The 23,858-nt window shown below is 42.3% G+C and overlaps 4 protein-coding genes across 4 annotated transcripts; 2 read left to right on the top strand and 2 right to left on the bottom strand.

Annotated features, from left to right (window-relative positions):
* Window positions 1–1,665: 1,665 nt before the first annotated feature.
* gcc1 (GRIP and coiled-coil domain containing 1) lies at window positions 1,666–10,021 on the bottom strand. Its single transcript, XM_029742893.1, has 3 exons — window positions 9,825–10,021; window positions 6,752–7,937; window positions 1,666–4,549 (listed from the first exon to the last, which is right to left on the bottom strand). Exons 2-3 carry the CDS (start codon window positions 7,856–7,858, stop codon window positions 3,176–3,178), a joined length of 2,481 nt encoding a protein of 826 aa, XP_029598753.1. The 5' UTR covers window positions 7,859–7,937; window positions 9,825–10,021; the 3' UTR covers window positions 1,666–3,175.
* A 133-nt stretch (window positions 10,022–10,154) lies between these two features.
* LOC115180641 (ADP-ribosylation factor 4) lies at window positions 10,155–13,237 on the top strand. The gene is made up of 6 exons (XM_029742894.1): window positions 10,155–10,345; window positions 11,107–11,187; window positions 12,036–12,145; window positions 12,359–12,430; window positions 12,738–12,863; window positions 13,060–13,237. The coding sequence occupies exons 1-6, from the start codon at window positions 10,279–10,281 to the stop codon at window positions 13,144–13,146; spliced, it is 543 nt and encodes a 180-aa protein (XP_029598754.1). The 5' UTR covers window positions 10,155–10,278; the 3' UTR covers window positions 13,147–13,237.
* Window positions 13,238–15,882: 2,645 nt separating this feature from the next.
* LOC115180643 (ragulator complex protein LAMTOR4) lies at window positions 15,883–17,115 on the bottom strand. The gene is made up of 4 exons (XM_029742896.1): window positions 16,946–17,115; window positions 16,531–16,614; window positions 16,283–16,400; window positions 15,883–16,162 (listed from the first exon to the last, which is right to left on the bottom strand). The coding sequence occupies exons 1-4, from the start codon at window positions 17,015–17,017 to the stop codon at window positions 16,065–16,067; spliced, it is 372 nt and encodes a 123-aa protein (XP_029598756.1). The 5' UTR covers window positions 17,018–17,115; the 3' UTR covers window positions 15,883–16,064.
* Window positions 17,116–17,233: 118 nt separating this feature from the next.
* LOC115180644 (V-type proton ATPase subunit F-like) lies at window positions 17,234–19,016 on the top strand. Its single transcript, XM_029742898.1, has 2 exons — window positions 17,234–17,512; window positions 17,966–19,016. Exons 1-2 carry the CDS (start codon window positions 17,355–17,357, stop codon window positions 18,165–18,167), a joined length of 360 nt encoding a protein of 119 aa, XP_029598758.1. The 5' UTR covers window positions 17,234–17,354; the 3' UTR covers window positions 18,168–19,016.
* Window positions 19,017–23,858: the final 4,842 nt, after the last annotated feature.

Here is a 23,858-nt window from a genome sequence, read left to right on the forward strand (position 1 = left end):
CTCATAGAACGGGACCCCCACCAAGTGCTGAATCATGTAGAAATCATCTGTCCTTGGTTGCAACACTCACTACCGAGTTCCAAACTGCCTCTGGAAGCAACGTCAGCACAATAACTATTCATCAGAAACTTCATGAAATGGGTTTCCATGGCAAAACAGCCACACACAAGCATAAGATCACCATGCTCAATGCCAAGCGTCGGCTTGAGTGGTGTAAAGCTCACCGCCATTGGACTCAGGAGCAGTGGAAACATGTTCTCTGGAGTGATGAATCACGCCACACCATCTGGCAGTCAGGCGGAGGAATCTGGGTTTAGCAAATGCCAGGAGAACACTACCTGCTCCAATGCATAGTGCCAACTGTAAAGATTGGTGGAGGAGGAATAATGGTCTGGGGCTGTTTTTCATGGTTCGGGTTGGCCCCTTAGTTCCAGTGAAATTAAATCTTAACGCTACAGCATACAATGACATTCTAGATGATTCTGTGCTTCCAACTTTGTGGCAACAGTTTGGTGAAGGCTCTTTCCTGTTTCGATATGACAATGTCCCCATGCACAAGCGAGGTCCATACAGAAATGGTTTGTCGGAATCAGTGTGGAATAACTTAACTGGCCTGCACAGAGCTCTGACCTCAACCCCATCGAACACCTTTGGGATGAATTTGAACGCCGACTGCAAGCCAGGCCTTTATCGCCCAACATCAGTGCCTGACCTCACTAATGCTCTTGTGGCTGAATGGAAGCATGTCCCTTTTCCAACACAGAAGAGTGGAGGCTGTTATAGTAGCAAAGGGGGCACCAACTCCATATTAATGGCAGTGATTTTGGAATGAGATGTTCGACGAGCAGGCGTCCACATACTTTTGGCCATGTAGTGTAATTGGTGCACAGTAGACATATGGCTGAAACTGAGCTCATTTATTTAACGTTATAGTGGTCAATGAGTGCATAAAACACATGCAGAACATTATCTTGTGGGTATGTGCAGTTTTTTTTTTTTTACGAGGTTGACAGTGCCAGTCCTAGCCAAAGCCACACCAGCACCAAGCTAATTCTGCTAAGATATTCATCCATCAGCTAACATCTTTCCTAAACTACAACCACTCATTACATTGCAGGTTAACAGTGAATGTAACACAAATGCAGCTGATCAGGGCTTCTACCTCACTCCTGTCTGTCTACAAGGCCCGCGTTTTACATAGGCAGTCCAATTATGATCATTGTTGAACAAATTGGTCTTTTGATCAATCAGATCAGCTCTGAAAAAGATCTGATGTGAAAAGATCTGATATGATTGGTCAAACAACCAATTAGTGGAAAAAGGTCCGAATTGAGCTGCCTTTGTAAACGCAGCTCTATTATTTCTCAAATAGGTACAGTATATATGGTACTTAAATACTTTTTATTCAGTTTGTTTTGTGAAGTACTGTAAAGGCATTTGGTCACTAGGGAAGCAGTAAACTGCAGTTTGCAGATGAGTATTGATAATACTGATATACTATTTGGATCCTGGTGTTTACTTATTTGTAATAACCTATAGGTTTTTTTGTATATAAAGAAAGTTTCTGATGCAAATATATTGTTAGTGTTACAAATAAAAGTTGGAAACTGTGCTAAAAGATAACTCAAAGGCTGTGATACATCCATGCACCCACACGTTTAGAGAATCGCTGAGAAAAATTGTTTAATTTTCATGTTGAGGGAATCAAAAATATGCATTTCATCAATAAACATTGTATTATCCACACAAAACTGTATACTAGAAAATACTGTAATTACCAACCAAAGTATTACGTTTATCATCATACAATTATGTACAACACATTAGCATTAAAGGGATACTTCGAATTTTGGCAATGAAGCCCTTTGTCTACTTCCCCAGAGTCAGATGAACTCCAGGATACCATTTCTATGACTTTATTTAGGAAGTTAGCTCAGCGAGCCAATGCTAACTAGTGTTAGCACGATGACTGGAAGTCTTAAGGTATGTAATAGCGGTTACCATAGATTTCCAGTCATTGCGCTAACGCTAGTTAGCAACTTCCTTCAAACTGCTGACAGAAATATAAAATGAGTTCAGGGAAGTAGATAAAGGGGCTTCATTGGCAAAATCATGAATAATCCCTTTAAAGCTGATAGTAGCTCAGTATTAAAAAGGAACGATTTACCCATTTAGAAGTTGTGCATCTCTGAGCAACGTTCTATCGATTCCCGGGGTCATTTCATGTTTATCGGAGCAATTCGCCCTTCAAGCAGACAAAGAAATACAGTCGGTATGAAGAGTTTTGCATAATTTTTTCCACTAATTGGTTTTATTTCAATATGATGCAAAACTCATCATACCCGGCTGTATTTCTGCCTGCTTGAACAGGGAATCTTTCCTTTAATGTCATTATGGCTCTGTTTACACAGACATCCCAATTATTAGTAAAATATCTGATCTGACTGGTCAAAAAAGCTATTTGTAGAAAGATATCAAAATTGGGTTGCCGGTGTAAATGCAGTCTATCTCACCAAGATCAATCGATGATTTATTTTCAATATATGCAGAGGTATAGTTTAAATATTCAAATAGAAGCAAGAGGTCACTAATGAACAAAGGCAGATGAGGAACCTCAGACAACAGAATTTGACCTGTGGCGCACGTCCCTTGACCGAGATGGACAACCCAGGAGATAATCAGTGTCGTAAAGAGAAAAACAACTCTCACACAGGTGATAAAGACTGAGGTTGTCTTAAAGTTAGATTCTGTCCTTATCCCTGTGTAAGAACAGTCAATATTTGGTTACCTTTTGACAGAAACACAGATGTGAGCCTCATGCTATGATTCTATCTTATCAAAGAATGAAAACAACCAAACATGCTGCTTCACATAGAGACAGTGACAAATACAAACCCACACTTCAAGAGCCACTCATTAGATTGCGTAATCCAATGTGTGCTTTCACACAACAAGCAATCATTTGAATAAAGTCTTGAGGAAAATAAAATGTAATCAACAGTGCCAAAGCTCAAATGTTGGTTGCCATTTCATTTGACACCACACCAGAATCCTGGGAAAACACACCAAAATAAATAGACTTCATTCAGGAAAACTAACCACACACTTGTTGACTGTCAGAATGTTTCAAATTAGTTCTCGTTATTTGCAGAGTGAGGAGCTGAACTCATCATTATCACCTCATCCCTGCCGTCCACCACGCCTGGTTCTGGTGCTGTTTGACCACCGCCTGCTTCTCCTGGGGGCTGAAGTGCAGGATGGTCAGTATGGCTGTGAGGGTCTGCTGACGCCCCCTAGTGTCCTGAAGGGTGAGGAACTTGTAGATTACATTCTTGAGGTACTCCAGGTTGGCCCCCTCCCTGCCCTGGTCCCTGTGCCGTTTGTCTAGCTGGCCGCGGAGCTCAGCCACCTCCTCGTCGTAACGCTCCCCGTTGGCGATCAGCCTCCCCTGCAGCTGGTGCACGTCCTCCTCCAGCCGATGCTTCTGCCGCCGCAGTGAGCCGATCTCCACCTCCTTTCTCGCCAGCTGCTCGGCGTACAGGAGGAGCGTGGGCTCATTGGGCCCCGCCAGCCGCAAGGCCTGGGTGATGATGTCACTCTCCTCCTGCGCCGGGTCGTCCATGTTGTTGCCGTTTTTGCTCCTGCCGGCGTCCGCGGTCGCTCTGATGTCCGCCCCTGTGTCTGCTTCGTCGCTGTGGTGGCCTCTGTAACCAGCAAGACTGTAGCCGATAGACTTTAGCTTCTCCAACTCCTGGTCCTTCTCTTGCAGCAGGGCCATAGTGCGGTCCCTCTGCCGGTGCAGTTCCCCCTCCAGCCTGAGGAGGCTCTCTCTGTATTGGGCCTCAGCCCGGTCAAGCTCCTGTTTATGACCCTGCTGCAGCATCCCTATCCCCTGCTGACACTCCTCCAGCTCCCGGCGGTGCTTGGCCTCCGCCTCGTCGTCATGGATACGCAGGTTGATGTACTTCTCCTTGAGCTCAGCCAGCTGGTCACGGGCCTCCTCCAGCTCTTTGGCCAGGCTACAGTCTTTAGCGTTCTTGTTCTTCAGCACCAGCTGCGCCCGCACCTTGTAGCGCTCAAACTCCTCCTTCAGCTGCCGCAGTTCCTGCTGGTAGTAAAGCGCCGAGGCCTTCTCCCCGTCTGATGACTCCCCCCCACTGCCCGTCCCCTGACCCAGCCGCCCCTCCATCTCAGCCAACTTCTCTATCTCCATGGTCTGCTCTGGGTGGTTCTTCTGTGTGGCTAGCAGAAGAAGCCTCTTCACCTTCTCCAGGCGCTCCTTCAGCACGTTCACATCCAGGCTGGCCTCGTCCATGCTGAGGTCCAGGGGGGAGCCCCGGGTGGAAGCGGAGATGGTCAGGGTCTTGTTCTCCGTGTCCAGCTGCAGGATGCGCTCTCTCAGCCGGTGGGCGTTCTGCTGGTCCCTTTGCCGGGCCTTCTCGCAGGCCCCAAGCAGCTCAGACAGCTCAGACACCCGCAACTCCAGGCTGGCCACACGGCCCTCCTCCACTTGGGATTGCTCCTGTAGACGTTCCTCTGCCTGCGACACCTGCAGATAGAGAAAGGACAGGCACATGACAGCCATGAGACATAAATAGACAATGGAAGACAACAGTTCATGTATTGTGTTCCTTCTTCCTTTCCCTGAAAAGCAAGTGTCCTTATAATGCTATGTTATTCTCTGCCATGGCATTTATGTTTTATCAAGATATTTCTAATACAAGAGGACAAGGGTTGTTGAATACATTGTTAAAATTCAGGTCATAAAATATTTTATATGTTCAAGTCATTCACCTTAATACAGGATACATTTGTAAAATCAGTGCAGGGTGAATCCATTTGAACTCAATCACTTTCTGACAGCACCCCTTTTGATTTGAACGAAACACTCCATACATATATCCCATTATAGAAGTGCTCAGAGAGTGACGTTTTGATACTGAACGCCAAAACATTCAAGAGATATAGTTGATATAGTTGCTCAAAGTTTACCTATTTTGCATAACCCGAGACATGCATGTTGTCATCACTGGAAAATAAACTATTGAGATTGATTTCATTTAAAAGCTTAAAAACAGGGTTGTCAAACTATTTCATAATAGATTTACATTTTTTACAAAAATTTTATTTTTTACCTGAAACGTTAATTATATAAATATGCATAAGCTCAGATATTTTTTCATATTTGCAAATGCTGTAGTTTAGACCCTAATTTACATAATCTAAGGTTGTGTTTTGCCCACCGTCAGTTGAGACAACATGCTCTTTAATACAGGGTGGGTGTCAAGTTTTGGCTGATAAATGTACTAAAATTGAAATGTCATCTTTCAAATGATACCCAAAGATGGTTGGAGGTCCACACACCAGAGAATGTTGACTTGAATGGGAATATTGGTTTGAAATTATACTTTCAATCCTCCATAGGAAATCTATTGAAATCATATAAATATAGATAATAGAATACACATGACCATTTAAATTGACATTCGAGGGTGGGTGGACAGGCGGCCATCTTTGTGGTAGTAATTAGTTCAATTGAAATGGTGTACCAGCTAAATTGCAGTGGTTTGAAGGGATAGGTCCATTCTATGAATTACATTTCTATGATTGACATGACAACCGTGTATTCAAGAGCATGTGTCTCAACCGATGGCAGGCACAACACAAACACCTCAGCTGATGTAAAGTAGGGTCTAAACTACAACATATGCAAATAAAAAAAAATCAGAGTACAAGTTTTTAGATAACTGATGTTTAAGGTTAATTAGATAATTTAAAGAAATTATCAAAAAGTTTAACAACCCTGTTTGGAAGCTTTTAAATTATATCAAACTGAATATTTTACAGTGATGAAGACATGGATGTCTAATGGTATGGGTATTTCCATCTTTAAATGGACACGAGCAACAACATGTGAAGTGCCGTCTTTTGGATGGGACCTTAAAACGGGTGTCCTGACTCAATGAAGATCCCATGGCACTTATCTTAATAGTAGGGGTGTTAACCCCAGTGTCGTGGCCAAATTCCCCATCTGGCCCTCATACCATCATGGCCAGATGGGGAATGGGGCAGAGCTCATTATAATAATAGCCAGTGTGTAGAATACCCAAATGTGCAAAAGAAAAATATTCTGCATGTTCACCTTCGTGTATCTATTCAGGATACATCACCAGGAAAATAATGATATTCATAGCCATAATTATGCATTTCTGGATTGTACAGATCAGAGACCTGTGTTGTAATTCCGTTACCGGGTGTAAATCCACTTCACCTACTGTAGTTCAATAACCTAAGTATTATTTTTTTTGTTAAACTAAGGTGTCATGTCATAGCTGACACCCCATTCTTTCTGCAGACATCTTTGAATCTTAATTCAGAGCAGATATTTAACAGTGTTTGGAAAATGTCGCTTAAAAAACACTTTTTTTTTTTTTTTTTCAATGAATAGTCCTTGTGCATAGAGTTGTATGGTATGTTAAACTCTGAAATGAACGGTCTTGTTTGGCATACATTTTAAAGTGAAAAATCTGAGTCATAGCGTAATTCCGTTACCATGGAATTGCCTGTATGAAAAATGGGTCAACTTTGAGTACCTTTATCTCCTGAATGTTTTGGCATTCAGGTCCAAAAAGTCACTTTCTGACCACTACTCCAAGAGGAAACATACATGGAAAGTGTTGTTTAAATACTGTTAAAATGTGATTGAATTGAAATGGATTTACTGTACAGTCTTTCCTAATCATTACCATACCTTTCTGATCTCATGCTGCATCTGCTGCTGAAAGTGGTTCTTGAGCACCGTCAGCTCCCGCTGCAGCTCCTCCACCCGGGGGTCTGGCTTGTTCCTCTCTGCCTCCGCTGTCTGAAGGCTCCTCCTCATCTCCTCCCTCTGCTGGGTCACCTCTTTTAGCCGGGCCTCATAATCGTGCCCCCGATCTGCGGCCTGTGTGACTTCCAGCAGGACCTCCCTGGCGTCCTCCAGCCGAAGCTCGGTATCCTGCCTCTGGCCTCTCTCCTCCTGCAACAATTTCTGGAGCTCTCTGAGCATGTGGGCGTGGTCACCCTGCTCCTGCTCTCTCTCATGTTGCTGGGTGATAACCCGAGCCTTGCTCTCCGCCAGCTGCTCATGCAGGGCATGGATCTCTGCTTCATGCTGCCTCCTGGACTCCTCCAGCCTCCCCTGGAGCTCATCCATGTCCTGCTTGATCTTCCGCTTGTCGGCCTGGAAGTTGGCCTCCATCCTGGACTTTTCCTGTGTGACCGTGGCCAGGGAGCTGGTCAGGGTGGTCAGCTGGGTCTTCAGCTGGAGAACCCTCCGGTCAGCCTCCATAGAAGAGGTGGGTGGGGGTGTAAGGTGCTGCTGAACCTCAGACCCTCCACTACTGCTGGAGCTGATACCGCTCTCTGACCCATTAGCCTCCTCAGACCTCTGGGACACTGAGGATCCTCCAGGCCCGGTCGCCCCCATCTCTCCTGGGCTACTACCCTGCTCTTCTTCAGCCTGGTCGCCCTTGGTGCTCCCACTGGTAATGCTGGTAGCAGTGTCGGCAGAGGCTGCTGTGTCCAAACTGTCCTCGCTGTGCATGGAGCAGTGATCATCTTGTAATTCAGAGGTCAAATGGCTGCCACTGGCAGAGCCGTCATCTCCACGCTGGCTGAGGTCGACCTCCTGGGAGACAGTCAGTACCTTCAGACTAGCCTCCAGAGCCTCCTTCTCCTTCAGCAGGCTCTTGTAGGCCCTGACCACATCCTTGAAGCGTGTTTGATACTGGACCATCTGCTTTCTCTGAGTCTCTATGGTGTCCATAAGCTCCTTCTTGCTGGGGCCACCCCCAAAGCTCATCCCAAACTTCTCCATGGCTCAGTGGGTTTTTGGTTTTATTTTCAGTTGCTTGACTTCCAGCTGGGATCCATGATTGCTAGCACAAACAAAAACCCTGCATGGAAAATAGTAAGAGGAACCATTGTTAGACAGCATCATAAAACAGTAGCAAGCTAACGCTAGTGCCAAAGATACATTGGATTCAGAAAGTATTCATACCCCTTGACTTATTCCACATTTTGTTGTGTTACAACATGAATTTAAAAATCGATTAAATAGTTTCCCCCCTCCCCCATCCACACACGATACCCCATGAAGACAAAGTGAAAATGTTTCGAAATGTTTGCAAATATATTGAAAATAAAATACAGACATCTCATTTACATGTTTTCACACCCCTGGATCAATACTTAGTAGAAACACCTTTGTTGGCAATTACAGCTTTAAGTTGTCTTGAGTATGTCTATCAGTTTTGCACATCTGGATTTGGGGGATTTTCTCCCATTCTTCCTTGCAGATTTTCTCAAACTCTGTCAATGGTGGTGAACAGCAGTCTTCAAGTATTTCCACATATTTTCAAAGGGATTCAAGTCTGGGCAACTCAAGGACTTTCACATTATTGTTCTGAAGCCATTCCAGTGTTGCTTTGGCTGTATGCTTGGTGTCATTGTCCTGTTGGAATGTAATTCTCCCCCAGTCTAATGTCACTTGCATTCTGAAGCAGGTTCTCTTCAAGGATTTGCCTGTATTTGGCTCAATTAATTGTTCCCTCTATCCTTATCTCCCAGTCCCTGCTGCTGAAAAGCATCCCCATAGCATGATGCTGCCACCACCATGCTACACTGTAGGTAGGTATGGTGTTAGACAGGTGATGAGATGTGACTGGTTCTCTCCAGACATAGCACTTTGTATCTCAGCAGACCACAGAATATTTTGCCTTATGATCTGTGTCTTTCTCATACTTTTTTGCAAACTACAGGCGTTCTGTCATGTGCCTTTTTCTCAGGAGTGGCTTCTGTCTGGCCCAATGCCCAATTGGTGAAGTGCTGCAGAGACTGTTGTCCTTCTGGCAGGTTCTCCCATCTCAGCCAAGGAACTATGTAGTTCTGTCAGAGTGGTCATTGGGTACTTGGTCACCTCTTAGACCTAGATCATGGTCTTTCTTGCCTGGTTGCTCAGTTTTGTTGCACGGCCAGCTCTAGGCAGTCTGGGTTGTTCCATATTTTTGTCCATTTCCCAATGATGGAGATCCCTGTGCTCTTGGAAACTTTCAACACTCTAGAAATTGTTTTATACCCTTCCCCCAAATATATGCCTCATGACAATTCTCTCTCTGAGATCTACAGACAGTTCCTTGGACTTCATGGTATAGTTTCTGCTCTGACATGCAATGTCAACTGTGGGGCCTTATATTAGGCAGGTGTGTTTCTTTCTAAATCATATACAAACAATTAAATTGGCCACAGGTGGTTTCCAATCAAGTCGCAGCGACATCAAGGATGTTCAAAGGTAACTGGATGCACCTGATGTCAATTTGGAGTGTCATAGCAAAGGGGTGTAATTACTTATGTAAATTAGAGATTTCTATATTTCATTTTCAATCAAATGTGCTCAAATTTTCTAAAAACATGGGTGACAATTATTTTTATTTAATACATTTTGAATTTAGGCTGTAACAAATGTGTAATAAGTCAAGGGTATATGAATACTTTCTGAAGCACTGTACCTGTGTTCGTGTTGTCTACTGTTCTGCTTACTTTACAAGACATATTTCAACCGACATGGGCAGACTAGTTGCAAATAATAATAATGTATTATTCGACAGCTAACATTAGCTATGCTAAACTACACAACAATCTGGAATGGTCTTCGCGAAAGACCTCTCTCTCGCCCTCTTCGACAGCATACAATTTGCAACAAACAGTTCGATACACCAATGTATAATCAAAATTACACTAATATAATCAGGATGTGCAATATCACAACTTTAAAGTAAACTCACATTCGGAATACGACGTGTCAACAGACGACGGTGTTCAAAGCTACTTCCTGTTCTTCACAGTAGGATTTTTTTTACGTAAAAAAAATATGTACTAGAAGCAGTCTGTAAAAGCGGCCATTTTGCAAAGGTCGAAATAATCCGTTATCTGTCAAATACAGAGAAGATTCTCTGTTTTCAACATTCTCAATGAACGACTTCTGTGCATATTTCGATACTATACACTATATGCATTGTACAATGGAGAGCTCAATAAACGGCAGCTACATGGTTCAAAATGAAGGAGAGAGTCTGTGAATAAAGTTATGTGAAAGCCCTGACGTCATATATTCCGCGTTGGCCTGGACGTGGCATCTGAGAAGACTGCGAAAGGGAAGCTGCACCCACTCTCTGTCTGGTTACAACAAACAGCTTTGGTTTTCTATTTTCTTATCGTCACGCGGAGCTCTTTCACAACATGGGGCTAACAATTTCGTCGATATTTTCCAGGCTTTTTGGCAAAAAACAGATGAGGATACTTATGGGTAAGCAATCCTCTTATCAACCTGGCCAAGGAACTAGCTGGCTGCTAGCTAACGTTAGCTAGCTAGTGGGAGGGGGTTGCCATATCAGGGATGTACTTTGCTTTTTGTGAAATATTACAGTTATAGTAAACTACCTGTTCACATGTCTTGTAACGTAAACATTCCTCGTTTGAGAGCAATCGGAGTAAAAACACAGACTAGCTAGGATAACACTCAGGCTTAGGCGGAAAATTGCTAGCTATTTGTGCTATTGCACAATAATTACTGGTAGTTTGTTCACTTAATACCAACAAATGTCTTAGCTACGTCATATCTCAGGTCGATACAAGTTGGTAGATGTAGTGAACTTTTTTTTAATGGGTCTATAGTTTTCAATACAACGCATCTAGAATCATGTCCATCCCTCTTACCATAACTTGTACACCTATGTGTTGGACAGCCTATATTTTGGGGTTGTGGATGCTGCTCCTAATTTGAGCTAAAGGCACAGTTGCTACCCTATATATTTATATACGTTGTCCAAATCATTGCAGTTTGACAGCTGATGGAAAACTAGGCACCTGTCAGCTGTCAGAGGGATTTCATTTGACACGGAGACAGACCTGTTTTGTAATAGATGCCTATCTCTTTCATGAAGTTGCAGTACAATACGTTTGTCTTGGTTGTTTTTTTTTTCTTAAGTTACTTATTTTCCATACAAAAAAAAATCTATGTGGGTTTATTATGATTGAGAAGTTTGACATTACTCTTTTCTTCTGTAGTTGGTTTGGATGCTGCTGGAAAGACCACTATTCTCTACAAACTGAAGCTGGGGGAGATTGTAACCACAATTCCAACTATTGGTAAGAAAATCTCTGGCTATGACCAGAGCCAAAGATGGATAGATCTCTAGCATACACAACCATATGCAAAACATGGGCCCTCTCAGCTCCTGGCAGACTGTCTTTAAAAGCATCTCTTCAATAATCTGATTTAAATGGGGGACTTGCTTTCTCATGGAGCTTGTGTGCAAATGATTAAGATTTCTTTTGATGTCTTGTCCTGGTTACTGATGTAGCATGACACACACACACTGAGCCAAATCTTTGATGTGTCGCCATGGTAATCAAGTCCAATTGTTCAGGAATGTAGGCCTACCTTGTTTAATGCTCATGGAAATGGTCAGTAAGGTCCACACAGAGCTGTGCACTCAACAATTCAGTCTGTCAAATTTCAGCCCCAAAACATTTTGGGACACGACGGTGAGGTATAGAACTGGAGCTGAATGGTTTTAAGCCTTGCATAACCATAGTTCTGGGACAAAGAACAGTAGATGGCTACACTGCCTCCATGCTCCAGAGCTGTTGGGGCTTGCTGGGTGAGGGGGGGCTCTTTTGATGGAGCAGATTGGTCGATAAGTGTCTAAACTCCTAGACAAAATAAGTAGGGAAGAAAATGGTTTGTCCCACCTGAGATCAGATAGACAGAATTGGGTCACCATTCCATCGTTTTTCAATTTGAGCTACAGGTAATAGTTTACTCCTATTGCAAATTGGTTTTAATTATCTTATTTTATACAGAAACTTATTTCTACCATAGTGATCTAGATCGGAGCTATTTATGCTGGTAGAGGTCAGACTAGTGATTCTGGATCTAGTCTCTGTGAATTCCTGTTGCTGATGCTCTCTCTCGCTCTTCGGTGACTGAGCAGGTTTTAACGTGGAGACTGTTGAGTACAAGAACATTTGTTTCACCGTGTGGGATGTGGGCGGTCAGGACAAGATCCGCCCCCTCTGGAGGCACTACTTCCAGAACACACAGGTATGACACACCTGTGACGGCAGTGACATACATCAGTGATGTCATCATAGCATATCTTTGATATCTTAATTCAACTATATAAATAGTGCTAGAATCAATGTGTCAGAATGGACCCTGTCAAAAATAAACAAGGGTTATCTTAAAAGCTAGGTGAATATGCAGAGTAGACAAAATGCATAACAGTAGCCTGACTTTTGAACCTTGACTTCACAGGGCCTTATCTTCGTAGTGGACAGCAACGACAGAGAGAGAGTAGCAGAGTCGGCAGAGGAGCTGTCTAAAATGGTAAGTGTTACATACATGTCTTTATAAGCTACTGTTGTTTTTGGTCAAGGAACAGTAGGCTTTTTGTGTTGGCATTTACCATATTTCTGTGAAAAGGAACCTAAAACTGAGCTCATGGTTGACATGGGAAAATAAACTAATTCAGTGGTAAATAATGGTGTTATTTATATAGTTGCCATTGTGACTGATCATTCATCTGTGTTGACACACACACACAGCCTTCTGTGGCCAATGGTTTCCCTTTGACAATGGCGGCTTCCATAAATGTTTTCCCTCCCAATTTTCTAATTTATTTATCTCTCTACAGCTGCAGGAGGATGAGTTGAGGGAGGCAGTGTTGCTGGTGTTTGCAAACAAACAGGACCTGCCCAATGCTATGGCAGTGAGCGACCTCACAGACAAACTGGGCCTGCAGAGCTTGCGCAGCAGAGTTGTGAGCATATATATATCCCTCTCTTACACACACACACACACTTGAACAGTCCTTCCAAAGAGTTGTATAGTAAAATGTATTTCTGACCAGATAAAAATGTTGTCAATGTAGTATACACTGTGGCTATGCAGAGTTATTTGTGTATGACATTACTGGCTTTTATTTACAGCAACTCATTATGTCTCTCTCTTTCCAGTGGCATGTCCAGGCTACCTGTGCTACCCAGGGCACTGGGCTATACGAAGGACTGGACTGGCTTTCCAACGAGCTGTCGAAACGCTAAAGAATGGAGAAATCGCAGGACCGGAGCGAACGAGATCTGAACACACGAGCAAGAGAAGGGGCGCAGGCTGAGCATTTCATCAATGGGAAAAGAAAAAAAAACTGCAACTTTTTAAATTATCAGTGTGTCTGTCTGGTAGAACTTGCAGTTATGGACTTTGCGATCAGTTCCTGTTCTGAAACCTTTTTTTAACCATTCTTCCCTTTTATTCCCATACCTGCAGATGTTTCTTAGATTGTTTCTTCCTTTATGACACCCAACTTCCTCAACAGTAAAATTAAGTTGCATGTTTTAAAAAAAACAGATTCACATGATGGTTGTGTGCTGATGTTGATCGTTGAGGAATGGAAGGGTGGGCCACTAGGTTTTGTTGTTGTGGGGGGGGGGGGGGGATTTGGATACCTGGAGTTTGTTGAAAACAGTATATGGGGGAGGGCAGGGGTGGGGTTTTGGATGCAAAACCCCTCTGGCCTTCCCTGACAGTCATTCCAGAGAGCTGAACCTGAAGGCCAGTTCCATTCCTAAACAATGTGAAGCGAGCAGGACCTTCAGTCATTTCAAAGGCCATTATGATGCAATAAAATGTTATTTTTCTTTTCTCAACTGTTGAAACATTGTCTTCTGAGTGTGAGGTGGGACATAGTTGGTCATGAAGGAATGGAGAATCTTGAGATGTGGCCCTGGTTCAAATAGTTGTGAATGTTTCTTCATAACAATTTTAGCCTAAACAACCTGTTCAGTTTTAGTTTGTATGTTTTAAGCAAAGAAAGCAGATTCTCTTAGGTTTATCAACAGCTCTGATACTTTGAAAAGTAAATTGCAACTTACAGAAAAATGGTGTAGTTGGGAAAGTAAAGTGCTTATAACAGGTCCATTTACATTTCCCTCTTAATTTTCAGATTAAAATCCTACTTAAGCTGCAATATGTAACTTTTTGGGCAACCTGACCAAATTCACAAATGTAAGTTAAAGATACGTAATTCATTGAAAGCAAGTCTATTTTTATTTAACTAGGCAAGTCCGTTAAAAACAAATGACTTAATGACAGCCTACCCCGGCCAACGCTGGGCCAATTGCGCGCCTGCCTATGGGACTCTCAGTCAAGGCTGGATGTGATACAGCCTGGACGCAGTAGATTTATTAGATTTCTATGCTTCACCTTCCATTTAGTTTTTGCATCTTTTACTTTCGGTTTTGTACAACAGCTGAAAATATATTTTTGGTTATGGAGAAAATATTTAAAGTTTAAATGCTACAATGATTCTCTACACTATGCTTACTGGTTTTGTCGCAAACTATTAGAATTTTAGCAACCAGGAAAGGGTGGCGCAATTTCAGCATAGTGAAACTTTAAAAAGGCATTTACAAACAAGTTCAAAGCATGTGGATGTTTATAAGCAAAGCTTTTAAAACCAAGGTATTTCATTTAGAGAAGGACCCTAAATCTTCCAGACAATTTAACATGCAAAGACAATGGCTCACGATGAAACAGTCATTGCATGTGTATATACACACATTAGTACTGATAGCAATTACATATAAACTTTGCACACGAGACTCAGTTCAGGTTAGAAAAAACCAGCAGTCACCCTAAAAATATCAATTTCCATCAAGCCACATTCCATAGGGCACGACATTAATAAATAGAAATGTATTAAGTATAACAGACATACCTCCGATAGAGGTATTCAAAAGATGTCAGCTCTATCCGTGGTATTTCTATCTGCAACATTCAGTATGTTAAAAAAAAAACCTGCTGAGTTATTAGGGAGCATTCAAACTAAATAGCAAGTGCACAGATACTATAAACTGAATAGATTGAATTCCAGTCTACCTGCCACACACAAACCAACAATTCATTATCACATACTGTAGGGACTAATACACCACGGCACTATTTTGTTCCATTTCTCATTACAAACCAAGTTACCAATTAAGATTACATGCAGTTTGACAGGCCTATTTTGGCCCATTCAATGTGAATTCTTCAATATCTTTACTGAACAAAAATATAAACTTAACATGTAAAGTGTTGGTCCCATGTTTCATGAGCCGAAATAAAAGATGAAAGAAATTATTTACGCACAAAAAGCTTATTTCTCTCAAACTTTGTGTACAAATTTGTTTACATTCCTGTTAATGAGCATTTCTCCTTTGCCAAAATAAGCCATCCACCTGACAGGTGTGGCATATCAAGAAGTGTATTAAATAGCGTGATCATTACACAGGTGCACCTTGTGTTGGGGACAATAAAAGGCCTCTCTAAAATGTGGAGTTGTCACACAACACGATGCCACAGATGTCTCAAGTTGAGGGAGCCTGCAATTGGCATGCTGACTGCAGGAATGTCCAACAAAGATGTTGCCAGAGAATGTAATGTTAATTTCTCTACAATAAGCCACCTCAAACGTCATTTTAGAGATATTGGCAGTACATCCAACTGGCCTCAACTGCAGACCACGTGTAACCACGCCAGCCCAGGACCTCCAGATCCAGCTTGTTAATCTGTGGGATCATCTGAGTAAGGGAATGGGGGGTGCTGAGGAGTATTTCTGTCTGTAATAATGCCATTTTTGGGGGAAAAACTCATTCTGATTGGCTGGGCCTGGCTGCCCAGTGGGTGGGCCTATGCCCTGCCAGGCCACTGCCCACTCATGTGAAATCCATAAATTTAGGGCCTAATGAATTTATTTCAATTGACTGATTTCCTTCTATGAACTCTAACTCAGTAAAATCTTTGAAATTGTTGCATTAATATTTTTGTTCAGTATAACTTCATGTGCCTTCTTCTGTTGTTCTAAAACCTTATATAACAAGGAATGGAACAAAACAGTTCAGTGGATTACAGAGTCCCTGTCCTGTGTGAGTTGATTGGAGTGATGTCCTTCGTCCTCCCAACCCATCTTCACTACACGGTTCTACACCACTACAGGTTCCCGCTTGTTGTTCTGACGTTTCACCACAAACACCTTCTGACCAGACACGGTCACTGTGTACACATAGTCCTCTAGCATGACTGTGAAGAAATAGAACACAGGGAGGTCTGGTTAGAGCGGCATGTTGGTAACAGCAATACTGTGTGTATGTGCGATCGAGTGAGTGACCCTAGGTCCCAGGTGTGTGTTGTCTGACTTACCTGACATGCGTTTGAAGGGTGGCTCAGCAGCACCCTGCAGTCTGAAGCGACATGCTGTCCGTACCATCTGCATTATGACCCCAGCTGTGTGCTCATCATTCTCCAGCTCCCCCGCAGACTGAGAGAGGGGGGTAACAGGGAGTCAGTTGGGAATAAGATGAGTGGAGGATAGGCGTGCTGCAACCTGGGCTTTATCTAAGCTGCTACCAGGGCAGGACATATATGTACGCATATTTGTGTGAACATACTGCCAATACGCCCTCCTCACTGATCACCAAATACCCCAGTTGATCAGGGATCCTCTCCAGACCTTGTGTCAGAGCGCTAGTAGTCTAAAACACAAACAAATGACATACATGGACACATGTTAGGGTCTGTGGGAGAGGTACAATTACCAGCCACCAAACACTGTTTTCAAGGCTCAAAGGAGATTAACTTTGCATCAACTCTGCTTTTGTCAATAGTAAAAGTGGCCACAAAGAATCATGATGTGTTCACAGCTAGTTGGCGAGACATCGGAGCCAGAAAACTATCACGCGCACTACAGTACACACAAAATAGGCTACAATGTAGCTGATAAAACAGTATGAACCACCGAATACGTTGCTTTTACACAATACAACGTCACAGAATAGCAGTAAAGCAGAATATAAGAGTTTATACCATTTTCACTTGTTTTGCCCGATGAGGAAGCCCATCTGATGCGTTTTCTCTTTTTTTCCCACGTGACTTCATCGGCTGCTGTGACGTCACGTCATTCCGATAAAGAAGGATTTTATCCTTCGATGAGGCATAAACCCAAAACCACTACTTCGTTTACAAAACAATTTAAAGCTATTCAATGTATTGCGTTATCTTTGATAGACAGTCATGTTTTCCTGCTCGCCATTTCATGATATGGAAAAAGATATAGACCAGTAGATGGCGCTATCTGCGTTTTGTGACAGCTGACATCTTCCAAAGAGCTCACCAAAAGCGGAAGTACTGGTCAGCTGACAGTTTCGTGATTCAGAGAAGGCAAAACAATCCAGTCATTGCTTGTTTTTGCAGTTTTATCTTGTAGAATTGAATAATGGCTGGGCGAGGGAAATTAATTGCCGTTATTGGTGATGAAGACACGTGTACCGGGTTCCTACTCGGTGGCATTGGCGAGCTGAATAAAAATCGTAGCCCGAATTTCTTGGTGGTCGAGAAGGAGACAAGCATCGCAGAGATAGAGGAGACCTTCAAGTAAGTTATAGCTAGCTATCTACCGAATTTGGAGACCGAAGAAAAATAGCTAAAAGCAGACAAACTGTGCGCTTGTTTGCACACAGGGTGAACACAGTTGATGCTATATTATGTTTGTAATTGCATTGGTAACATCGAAAATGATCTGTGCTACACCTAATAGTACCTATCCTGTAACTCCCAGTATAATGGATACCATTTTTCTGGGGGGGTAAATAACATTATCTGATGCTACAATCTGTAGGTAGGTGGTATCATGATATCTGTATTCCATTAGGCCTAGTTGTGTGATTTGATTAATCATATCACCTTGAAATACTACTAGTATCTCTTTCAATCCATATAAGTTACTGCTGGACAACACACCTTGTTTTTTGGTGTTTAAAGGCCTGCACTGTAATGTTCACAGTCATCGTCTCTCTAATTTACTTACTTCTGTTATGCTCCCCCTAGGAGTTTCCTGACCCGCAATGACATCGGCATCATCCTGATCAACCAGTTCATAGCAGAGATGATCCGTCACGCCATCGACCAACACATGGAGTCCATCCCTGCTGTGCTGGAGATACCCTCCAAGGAGCACCCATATGACGCCTCCAAGGACTCCATCCTACGCAGGGCCAAGGGCATGTTCTCCGCTGAGGACTTCCGATAAACACACAACACGTACCCAAAGATGCAGGGACAGAGATGGAAGAGGGGGACTTTGGAGACTGTCATGATCCTAAATGAGTTATCTTGTGTAATACCAAGAAAGGCTGTAAAGTATGAATTGGCCTGATGGCAGTTTCATGTGTTATCCATATTGACTGAGGCCATATGTGGTACCTACAGTCCCACTCTCATCTCTTGCCATGGTCCTGCTCCATCCACCTGGCAATGCATTTTCTCCAGACCCAATGTTGAATTGTTTGATGTAATATTTAGTTTTTCATTCCTTTGCCTGGAACATTATGGTATTACTATTCATTGACCACATTGATGGTTGAATTGTTTTGCTGTATGCCTTTCTGGGTTATTCATGTTGTTGTATGAAATCTTACGCAGGTACTGTATCTTGTGGTCTCATCTAGTCTGATTTTCAAATGCTTGCTTCATTTTGTCATAACCGTAGGGAGAGTGTGCTTACATAAGACATCTCAGCAAATAATTGTGGATAGTCATCTGCAATTAAGGGAATGTAACATTTGTCAGATCATGCATGTTACCATGACTGTGTCTGTTTTAACTTCCCATTTGTAATTTATGTAAACATTCCCTATGCCCCTATGTGTATCTTAAACTGTAAAGTAGCGTTTCATCATCTGGTGACATGTACCCTGTGGATTGGGGAATAATACTGTACATCTCATCAACAGAAAATCCACACAAAAAAATGGCACAGCTTGAAAAAACAGTGTTAAGCACTGCAAAATGTCGTAATGTATTGCAGTTGTGACAGTTTTAACTTATACCTGTAAAAAAAAAAAAAAGATGTTTGAAAAAATAAATTATTCTATCCCAACCTGTGCTGTGTAAGTTATTAATGTCAAGACCAGCACAACTGTCTTAAATGTTTGATATTAGAAGACAATCACACTATTCACAATCTCACAAAAGCCAAAACAATTCCCTGTATGTTAGCTTGGAAGACTTCATACTGTACAAAATCTTGAAATTAGAACCAGCAATCCTCCATGCTGATTCTAAAGCCTTATAGTGCTAGTAGCCTGAAGTAGGACAAGAATGTTACATGTCAGTCATAATGAAACCCCACTACCAACTATGCCTATCTCCATCCCTGTCTGTAACAGAGATACAAGCTTTCCTGATGATGTGACTTGACCAGGTAGTTTCTTTTGGGATGTAGGGTAAAGTTCCCATGCAGTCAAAGTTTGTTTAACATCTCACTGCATAGTTTAGGCAGAAGTGAAGTACTTCCCAGCATCTCTGTGCCAGTGGCGGAGGACAAGCTTCAATCACAGATTTTTTTTCTCAAGAACCTTAAAGCCCAATATGTTATCCCTGACAATAAATCTGATTCAGAGTGGGTCCCATGATTAAAGCCCGACCCTGAGACTGAGCCTGATGTATTACAGTATGTGGGGGCCTGCACACACGGATGCTGTGAACCAACCGGAAAATATTTGAACAACCTTGTGACGGGCCTCATCATTTATCTTGCTGGACGTGTGAGTCCTTCAATTCTCCCATGTTCTTCAGTGAACCAGGGACAAACACCAACACACAAACACAGCTCTGTTCTACTACCTGCGCCTTATAAAGATATGGAAGGTTGGCCAAGAGGTGCTCAGTAAGCTATATAAGAAGGTCCTCCCAGAATGAACCTGTACCTGAACACTGGGGATTTTTTCACGGACCTGACGGCCCTTCCGGAGAACAGATGATCCCTGCCTGGTCTCTCGGTGTCCTCCTCCTGGGCTACGTCTTTGGATTCCCAGTCCCCTTCAACAGCACTCAGAGGTAAGACATCTATCTACCTGTGAAAATAGGAGATTAGAGGTTGTATGGATGGATGAATAGATGGATAGAGTTGTAACCTGTGAGGCATGTGCATTTTACTTCCTCTGTAGACAATATGAATATGAGACTTTTCTTCAACTCAACGACACAGTGGGCAACACTACACAGTGAGTGTTGGGTTCTAATACTTCTAAAAACAAGGATGAGTTTGACTAAATGTGAGAATAGTGAGACCAACATACTGCTTTGCTCTTTCAGACCCTTCATGTCGAATGACACAGAGTCCAATGAAACAGAGATTCCCATCCCCTTTCAGTGAGTATATTTATGGGTTTATATTTGTATTTTGTTGAAACCAAATGTTGTAAACCATTTAGAAGAAAGAACAACTATATTGCATCTCATGTTGGGCGGCAAGTAACCTAGCGCTTAGAGAGGCGAGCCGGTTTGAATCCCGGATCTCAAATCCTAGATGCCATTGCCTACCGGTATGCCCTTGAGCAAGGGACTTAACCCCCCACAACAACATCTCCCTGGACGCCCAGTGTGGCAGCCCCCCGTACCTCTCCAAAATCATGTGTGTGTCTTTTCGGAGGGTTGGGTTTAAAGTGGAAGTACAATTTTGGTTGGACCTTGTGTGCAATTGACCAACAAAGTTGTTCTACCTTGTTCTATCGTTACAGAATTATACTTCCTATGGAGAATATGAGTCCATTATTGTAAGTCAGCTCTTCAAACTCAGCATGGCCCCTGAGGGCCAAACACATGTACTTTAGCGTGCTAAAACACTATTGACTCACGATTGACTCTTTTCAATCTTGTTTTGCCAGATGTGAAAGAACAAGTTTTATGGATTCACACACATTTTTCAAAAATATCTCGTATTTTTTTCTTTCTCCTTTAGGGATTACAACCATGCAATACCGTAAGTCTCCCTAAATGTACACAAGTACAATGCGATTGAATAATTTGACAGAGCACACAAGCCTGTGTGTGTGTCCAACTGTTGTGTATGTGTCCAACTGTTGTGTATGTGTCCAACTGTTGTGTGTGTGTGTCCAACTGTTGTGTATGTGTCCAACTGTTGTGTGTGTGTGTCCAACTGCACTATTGTTAAAGTAATAGTGCAAATACATAACCTTAACTGTTTCTTTAGTAGCAGTGACACGGTCATTGCTGCATGTCTCACCACCCAGCAGGAAACATTCCAGACCTCTAACTTGATACTCCCCTCTTTTCAATCCAGAGGCAGTGTGTCTCTCTGCTACCTTCCCACCTGTATGAACGCTAATCTGGGGTCAGCCCTGCAGAAAGGGGACGAGATAGCGGGCGCCTCCACCAATGACCCCCATGGGATAGGCAGAAAATGACAGACACAGGACAGCTTAAATTGGCACACCGTTTTTTTATCACATCGGTTGCAGCATGACTTTGGTAATAGGTTTTGTGGCTCTCTAACAAAAAAACTGCACTACAACTATTTCTGAAATGTACTGCACCAGAGTTAAAGTAAATTGTGAGCATGAAAAGGAAACTGTTATGCTAGGGGGAGTTTTAAAGTAGATTAACTATTATAATAGTTCATAACTTACATTCAATGTGTTGAGTACTTTATGTCAAATACTTACATGTTTTGTGTAAAGTGACTAAACCAAATATACTTCACTTCTTTTGTACGCAAATAAAAGCTTTTTACAAACCAGGAGTGATGCAATAAATGCCTGCTTTTCACATAAAAATATCATCATAAATGTCTGTCAGCACTTTCCTTGATTCAATCCACACTCACTCTGGTTCATAAAAAATGATAGGCATTACTCAACCATGAATATCTAGTTGAGCAGAATGACGCAAAGGGATACAAAGTACAGACAGACAGAGTAACTGATAAAGTGATACTCTGTTGAATCTAAAGGCCTTGATGTTAGTCCATGACCTGTGTGTGTGTTTTTTTTTATATGTATACTGTATGTAGGCGATGAAACCCAGCTGAGTAAACAAGAAATGTTCTATAACTTGAAGTGACAGTGTAGTTTAACTCACTACTGATATCCCCTCTGTATCCACGCAGGCTCTCTATTCTTTGGAACAGCACTGACACAGAGTATGGCTCAACGTGAGGAAGATCATTGGAGGAAAGGGTTGTGGGTATGCTATAGAAAATGTATACTGTTACAGTTCAACTCCTACTCTGTTGTTGCTCTTTTGCCAACAGGCCTGAGGAGTTGATGCAGAGTCAGAACGAGACAGATAGCAACTCAACATTAACTACGTGAGTTCTCTTATTCTATTATTATAAACAGGCATCTACCCTTTCATTTTGCACATGTTCCAATATGTCATTAATCATTTCTTTCCCCTCTACTGCACACAGACACAGGTACAACGGTCGTCCTTTCCATATGAATAAATTGGAAAGAAAACTTCCATTGTAAGTATGTGTATTCAGTCACTCATCATACATTTTATCAGTAGGTGGTGCTTTATCTCTAAAGGAGGGAAGACCAAAAAGCATTACAAAACTGTACATCGTTGAAGTGAAATCAATGCTTCCTCTGTCCTTCTCGGCAACTCTTTTTAGAGCTCTTGCAGCCTGTGGGGTGAGTCTCTGTGTCCTGAATAACCTGGGCCATGCACTGAACCGGGGCGGAGACGAGAGTGCAGGCGGGGCAACCAGAGACCCACATGGCAACGGCAAGAGATGAGAGGAAGAGCAGTGGAGGAAGATGAGAAGAAGTGTGATGTGGGGCCTCATACAGTAGCTGCTGGCTGTGCTCTATTTGTCTTAAACCATTACTTTTCTTTGTCTGCTTTCCTTTGTCACCACTGATCTGGAAAGACAAGAGGATTGAGAGAAATTTGGAAATATTGTAGTCACTCCACCGGCCTATTGCTAATGTGCAGCACTTGGTGATGGAGGAGAGGACACAATAGGAGAGGAGTTGTACAGAGGGTGTAATTTGTGTGTGGTAAACCTAAAAAGTTGCTATTTATTATAGACAGATTAATAATTATCTTCTTAATTAATTTGAGATTATCCACTTTTAATAAAGAAAATGATGAAATATGTGTCATTGTGTAACACAGGGCCTGCTTGACATAAGTGCTTGTTTAGGGCCCCCGGCCCCCAATCGGGTTCTCAACTGTTGAGAGTTAGAATATTAGAATTTACAAGATGCAAGTTCGAAATGTGATGTGCTCAATTAGCCATGTCAGCGAACAATTTTTAGATTGGTAAATTATTCTAGCCAGGTATCTAAACTTGTAGTAATCATGTCCGAATAGCAACCTTGCACACAGGGCACATGGCCAGGGTCCTGTACTCCAGGGGGACCCCATTGATTTTGTTAGTCACTCTCACTCAGATATCATTAGCATGGCATAAGTCATGGCAAAATGTGTAGAATTGCAGAAATGTAGCTTTAAAACAGCATATAGCTTACCATATTTCTCTCTGGCCCATGTCAAAATGAGTAGAATTGCATGAAATGTATTCTAAAATTGCAAAATATTCTCTCCACCCCATAGCAAAATGTGTAAAACTGCAGACAACTTGCTTTAAAACTGCAACATTTTCTCAACACCCCATGGCAAAATGTGTAGAATTGCAGGAATTTCACTTTAAAACGTACAAAATATTGACCGCTTGGCCAATCAAATCTCACTTAGGGCCCCCAAAAGGGTGGAACCTGCCCTGGTGTGACGACATAAACCTATTGTTACGCAAATGTTTGGAGAGGTTTCACGAGCGCGCCATGATACCCGCATACATTTTGGTGATGGAAAATTCAAGCCTACATCTCGTGCAATTTCTCTTGCACATTTAATGTGATGGGGATTGTATTGGTGCTGAATGTATCCAGATAATAAAAGGATATCCAAA

The sequence above is a fragment of the Salmo trutta genome, chromosome 40, assembly GCF_901001165.1.
Source record: "Salmo trutta chromosome 40, fSalTru1.1, whole genome shotgun sequence".
NCBI lineage: Eukaryota > Metazoa > Chordata > Actinopteri > Salmoniformes > Salmonidae > Salmo > Salmo trutta.